The sequence below is a fragment of the Mirounga angustirostris genome, unplaced genomic scaffold, assembly GCF_029215605.1.
Source record: "Mirounga angustirostris isolate CCGP_5_RB_7025 unplaced genomic scaffold, mMirAng1.0.hap1 SCAF_1, whole genome shotgun sequence".
NCBI lineage: Eukaryota > Metazoa > Chordata > Mammalia > Carnivora > Phocidae > Mirounga > Mirounga angustirostris.
This window is the reverse complement of record NW_026991709.1, coordinates 19267967-19274396: the sequence shown is the minus strand read 5'-3', so window position 1 is coordinate 19274396 and position 6430 is coordinate 19267967. Positions and strand designations below refer to the sequence as shown.

Genomic DNA, 6430 nt, shown 5'->3' with positions numbered 1-6430 from the left:
TAATTTAAGAAAGCAAAGAAAAACGGTAGTTTGCTGAGAATTTTATTAATTCTCACTTCTTATTAAATGAAAAAGTGTGTCAAATAGCAATGCTATATTACTCAGAAAAAGCTCATCTTCCTGCAGTAATGTACTTTGTTCCATCCTAGATTTCACAGGCTAAACTGATTAGCAGCTCACCAAGAACTGTGAGAATTATTCAAAAGAACTAGAAGAGAGAAAACAGGATGTTGTGAGAAAGTCACATAAAGAACAGTGTATTATACTTAGGGGCTTTGCATCCTAGAGCTCATAAAATGAAAAAAAGAAAAATCCATCGCCTTTTCTCTCAGCTCACTGAGAGGGATACTTTATCAAACATTTCTGAAAATAGGACATCCTGCTGGTTTGTTTTATCTTATTAAACAGGGAATAAAACACATTGCTTTATTAGAGTTGTTTCAAGAATGCATCAAAGCTGAGGACTTTCAACACAGAAATCAAAGAACTGAAAAAAAAATCACAACTGCTGTATCTCACCCCCCCACAACAAAATATAATTGACTATAATGAATGTAGAGTTGAAAGACAACTGGTAGAAATATGACTAAATCACATACCAAAATCACTGAAGCATTTAACTTTCCTATAACTTTTATCTCATGATATCCTGCTCATTAAATAGTTTATGTTTCTCACCATATAGTAACATGGTAATTGTTGGAAAATTACTTCTGGGAATTTTAAGAGCTATGGGTGAATCAGGTACTCAATATGGGTGACTTTTCCGAGCAGGACTTCCTACCTCAATCATCATTTTATTCAACAGAGTTGCAAATGTGAGTTCAAGCAAGAATCAATTCTGTCACCTTCTCCTCTTGAAGAAATGAGACGTTTTGAGTAGGCAGCAGATCACATACTGCTCTGTATGCCTCTCTGGGGACTTCAGAGCAACCAGCCAGATTATGGGTCCCAATAATGGATCTGACTCACTCCCATAGGCACAGTTATCCAGGTGTTTCCTTGGCTGCTGGTCCCTGTTTAATCTCTTCCCTATCCCACTTTGGAGAGGCCGAAGTCACGTGTGAAGATACTCATCTCCCATTATTTGAGCTCATTTCTGCTAGAACAGGTTTTTTTTTAATTCAGCATATAAAAATTTAATAAAATATAAAGAGAAATAAGTTCATACTTTTCACTTACTTTCCCTTAAGCTTGGGACAATAACCAGGATACAGTAATAAATACTTCATTAGTGGGACTGACAATACAATGTCATGGTTAAAAATATTGGTGAGAGTAGGAAAGTGGATGCCAGGAGCTACAGGAGTGAGGGAAATAAGGAGAATAGGAGTAGAAGAAAACAGGGAGATGGTAAAAGGGTGCAAACTTTCACCTACAAGATGAATAAGGTCTGAGGATCTTATGGACAACATGAGACTATACTTGGTAACACTGCATTCATTATATAATTGAAAATAAGTAAAAAAATAAATAAACTTTTTAAAAAGTGAATATAGGCTCTGAATTCAGATAAATCTTGGGAAACTTTCTATCAATTATTAACTATGAGACTTGTGGCAAGTATGTTAACTATATGTTCGACATACAGTAAGTGTTCAGTAAATGTTAACCGTTACTACCATGATTAATTATTACAGTCATTATAATAATAGTCAAGGGCAGAGTACAAATATCAGTATGACTGGTTAGGAAACAGGTTAAAAGTTTTTAAGAGGAAATCAATGTGTCAAGAAGTTGACTGGGAAAAACAGCCATGAGAATAATGGAGACAAACAGAAAACGGGGGGGTGGGGGGGTTACTGTAAGAAATGTCATAGTCTAATTTAAAAGTATTAGTTACAGTTCCCACTCTGAGGCCAAAACATGCCCGCCACCGAGTTATCATGGCAGAACTCGCCACCAAGAATTCAGAATGGGTGGAAGTTGACACCTGGGAAAGTCTTCAGAAGGAATGGGTAGAGACCGTTAAGGTGCTAAGACACCATCAGGAGAAACTGGAGGCTGGGAGCTGTGACCACCAGCAGGACTCACCTACACCAGGAAGGCCCGGACAGAAAAGGAAGTGGGTGGAACAAAGACAAGATTTTAGTCAAAAGAAATTGCTAGAGCCAAAACCAAAAGTTGTGCCAGAGGTAAAGCTGCTGTGTGGGGCAGATTTATTGGAGTCCTTTGCTGTTCCCAATCTGTGGAAGAGTGAGGATATCACCCAAATTGTGGGAGACTATGGGCTCATATGTATTACTCGGGCTGGAAATGATGCTCAGAAATTCATCTATGAATCTGATGCACTGTGGAAACACCGGAACAACATTCACCTGGTAAATGAATGGATCACCAATGACATCTCATCCACAAAGATCCGGCGAGCCCTCAGAAGGGGCCAGAGCATTCGCTACTTGGTACCAGACCTTGTCCAAGAATATATCGAAAAGCATGATCTGTATAGCTATGAGAGTGAGGAGAAGAATGTCGGGGTCATCCTGGCTCCTTTGCAGAGGAAAGTTGCGGACGCTAACTCATAAATCCTACAGGATGATATTTTGGATTTCCAGTTTGGGAATTTGAAACAGTCTGGGTGTTAGTAACTGGGAAGAGAAATTGTGATCCTGTTTCATAAACTAAAGCTTCTTAAAAGTTTGGTAAAAATCAGAAGTAGATTAAAATCAGGTTTATCATTTTATTGGAAATTGCTAAGATGAATGTTTTCAATATGGTCTTTTTTCTTTTTTTCTTTTTTAAAGAATGTACAAATCCTTGAATCTTTAAAATGGGATTAACGGCACTAAAATCAGAAGCCATTCAGTTTAACTACAAATAAGAAGTCAAAAAGGACATTTTAGTTTTACCACATAAGAGGAACAAAGTGGGAAAAACAAGAGTCCATTTAAAATGCTAACTTTAGGGGTGCCTGGGTGGCTCAGTTGGTTAAGCATCCAACTCTTGGCTTCGGCTCAGGTTGCGATCTCGCAGTCATGGGATCGAGCCCCGTATCAGGCTCTGCATTCAGCGTGGAGTCGGCTTCAGATTCTCTCTCCCTCTCCCTTCCTGCTCACTCTCTTTCTCAAGTAAATAAATAAATAAAATCTTTAAAAAAAAAAAAAAAAAAAAAAAACGGACTCTTGAGATAGTGGATCCAATCAGATGTCCACCACGAGGAGCCCCTCTCATTTAACGCCAACCAACAAGATAGAAGGACTTTCGAATCAAGAGTAGAACACCATGCTTTCCATGAATTACAGTCAGAGAAATAAGAACCACTAAAAAGTGCTCATGACTTGATAAGGCCTTCTGGCCAAATGACCACTCTGAGTCAAAAAAAAAAAAAAAAAACAGTAACAGTAACAGGACAAGAAAAGGGAGAGAGAGAGAAATTAGGTTGAAGAGAGTGGAAAACAAAAACAAACCAACCAACCAAAGGTAGATGGGGAGGAAGTTTGCAATGTGCCACTGATACTCTCTGTTGCTTGAAGAATTGAAGAGAAGCAGGCTGCATGCAAGAGGGGAGAGTCAGGTTCAAAGGGCTTAAAAACCCCAAGTTTCCTGAAAATGTGATGACAGGCAGTGCCCTGCCTGATGGGGTCGTGGACTGGAGAGCTTCGTGTGCATATCACTTATGTCTATTTTGTTCATTGAGGACTCCCAGTGCCAAGGGAGGGGGGACCAAACCAACACAGAGACCATCTTCTTAGAGACCTCCCTGTCACATATCCCAGCCATCATTGCATGTAGTCTGCTTAAAACTCTCACAAGCTTCAAGAGAGTAAATGATAAGAAGGGAAATAGAGTGGAATAGGGAGAGAGAACGTATAACCTATCCCCTCAACATGAAAACCCTCCCTTATCCTCAGACTTTAAAAATTCAGAAGTAGGCTGACAGGACATTTGCTGAATTTGTCTGCTCCCACACAGCTCTATTGCCGTGCTTTCTCCAATTTTCGCCTCTGATTCACTCTTTTCCCACATAATCCTACTACAAACTGCCTTAAAACATTAGTATGCATTTACAAAGTAAATTCAATTAAGACTATACTGACTGTGTGTCATATGCCAGGATCTGGACTAGGAGCTCAAGCTCACCGGCAGTCAGAGAGCTCTCAACACCTCAAGTGGGTCAGCAGCTTCTGACATCACAGTTTTAAAGGCCTTGTGAAGCTAAACTCTAAAATCTGCAGGAAGATGAGGCAGTACTTGCTTTAGCCATGCAATTTCTCCTTTAAGCAATAGCATTCCATTCAGGCTTGGCAACAGTACTTGTCAGGACAGCCATGAGCTACTGGTCAAGTGAACTGTGGCCCTTAGTGAATCATGAGAGAAGTATAGAACGTTCTGTCCCACTAGCCACATGGACTATTTCAAGCGTAGCAACAATAAAGGGTGTGTGGCAAACATAACCGCAAAAAACAAATGCATCTAACCATTTAGGCCAAAAGCAAACTATCTTGCATCCAAAGACGTCATCCTTGAAAATTCTATAGAATGACCCACAATCCAGCAATAAGTGACTCATTTGGCATAGTAATAACAAAGCCTCAAATTTGTAAAGCTGTTCGTGGTAACTTGTTTTCCTGAGACGCATTTGATTTTCTTTCCTTGAATGACATTTAAACAATGCAGCTTTTCTTAAACTTCCAAATTCATGATTTTCTGTTTAATTCTCAGTCCAACTTGGAATTTTAAAAAATATAACAACCAAGTCAATGGACCTCTTATGGTTATCTCAGTTCAAGACAGTTAGCATTAGCTTGTTCCTGAAGACAAGATTGGCAATTATTTGCTTCATGCCAGATTTTACTTCAATAAAACAAGACTATAAGCAGTTATATTTACTATATGAGCACAAGAAATGTCATACGACCTTTTGAAAATTACTGTTATGCTAATCGGTGAAGCTCTAGTGGAGCAAAGAGGATCTCCTCTGCGTGTTCCTTTCAGAGACAAGGTTTATTTATTTGCATCTGAAAACTCAAAGGGTTGGGCACCTGGGTGGCTCAGTTGGTTAAGCTACTGCCTTCAGCTCAGGTCATGATCCTGGAGTCCCAGGATGGAGTCCCGCATCAGGCTCCCTGCTCAGTGGGAAGCCGCTTCTCCCTCTGACCCTATCCCCTCTCATGCACGCTCTCTCTCAAATAAATAAAATCTTTTAAAAAAATTAAAAAGTAAAAAATAAAATAAAAACTCAAAGGGTTGATTTCAAGCTGCCCTATATTTTGGTCCAATATTCTTTTCAACATCACTGTGATGTTTGAAAACAATAAATATGTTGCGTCAAGTATTCTATGTTTAATGACTCTAAGAAATGGATCAAGAGTTGTTAAAATCTTGGAAGAGGATCATGTTCCCTACAAAACCAGTCAGCTACTGGGTTAAGAGTGGTGTTCTTCAGGCATGTATTTAGAGTCCTCAACATGATGAGTGGTTAGGACAGAATTTCGGGCAACATTATATCCTACCATGGAGTATGTAAACATCTACTTACCAGGAGTTTAACTGGGAAATAATTTGCACAGAAACCCAACCGTGGTAAGTAGAATAGGGTTGGAAGATTAGGAAGCAAAAATGAATAAAAGGGAATAATTATTGAGATAAAATGTCTTATCTCCCACTGCCAACCAAAAATAAATTTTTAAATTGTGAGTGTAAATGTCAAGGCAAGAAATTCTAATAGTTAAGGTAGTGTTTATTTCCCCTTCTGCACATAACTTTTCATCAAACGAGGAGCAGTGGATGCAAATGAGAAATGTGTACTGTATGGGAGGAAGAGGGTTGCTCCCCAAGGAATTACACACAGAAAGAAATTGTGGAAACAACCATTGTGAATGCTTAAAGCATATTCTTTTTCCATTCTCCTCTTTCCATTCCTACTGTCTCCCTCTTCTACGTCTCATGCCAACATCTTTATTAGCTTTTGTTTTCATTTTGTGTAACAAAGGCCAGGAAAGAATAGTGCAAAGGACTACAGAAAAGCAAAAATGTCCATTTTTGACCAGAGGCGACATCACTCTTCACATTCCAACTGGATCTGATTCCAGAGGCAAGAAAGGGGGGACAAATGAGCTTAATTGAAATAAAAAATAGGAGAGGATATAAACTGTACCTTCTTTTATCCACAGGAGCTGAATTTGCATATTTTTTGTATTTTTTAATCAAAAGAGCTGGCATTTCAGCAAAAAAGCTCTTTCTGGTTTTGCCCAATAATCATGAAAAGCACTGCAGAGCAGAAGTTGCTTTCCATATGAAATGTGGTAGTTTGGAAAATGTTTCGAGTCCAGAAGCATATTCTGAAACTACCATTTTGTAAATTTACTTAACCTGGAGTTAAGAATTCTAAATTCTCCTATCTAACTCTGTTACAAAATGGATCCAGACTCTTCCACATTGCTAACCTATTCCCTTGTTTACAAGGCAGTCATCCTTTAAAGCTTCACTA

The 6430-nt window shown here is 38.8% G+C and overlaps 1 protein-coding gene across 1 annotated transcript; it reads left to right on the top strand.

Annotated features, from left to right (window-relative positions):
- Positions 1 to 1873: 1873 nt before the first annotated feature.
- LOC123842899 (nicotinamide/nicotinic acid mononucleotide adenylyltransferase 1-like) lies at positions 1874 to 3077 on the top strand. Its single transcript, XM_045872074.3, has one exon. The coding sequence runs from the start codon at positions 1887 to 1889 to the stop codon at positions 2523 to 2525; it is 639 nt and encodes a 212-aa protein (XP_045728030.2). The 5' UTR covers positions 1874 to 1886; the 3' UTR covers positions 2526 to 3077.
- The last annotated feature ends 3353 nt before the right edge of the window (positions 3078 to 6430 follow it).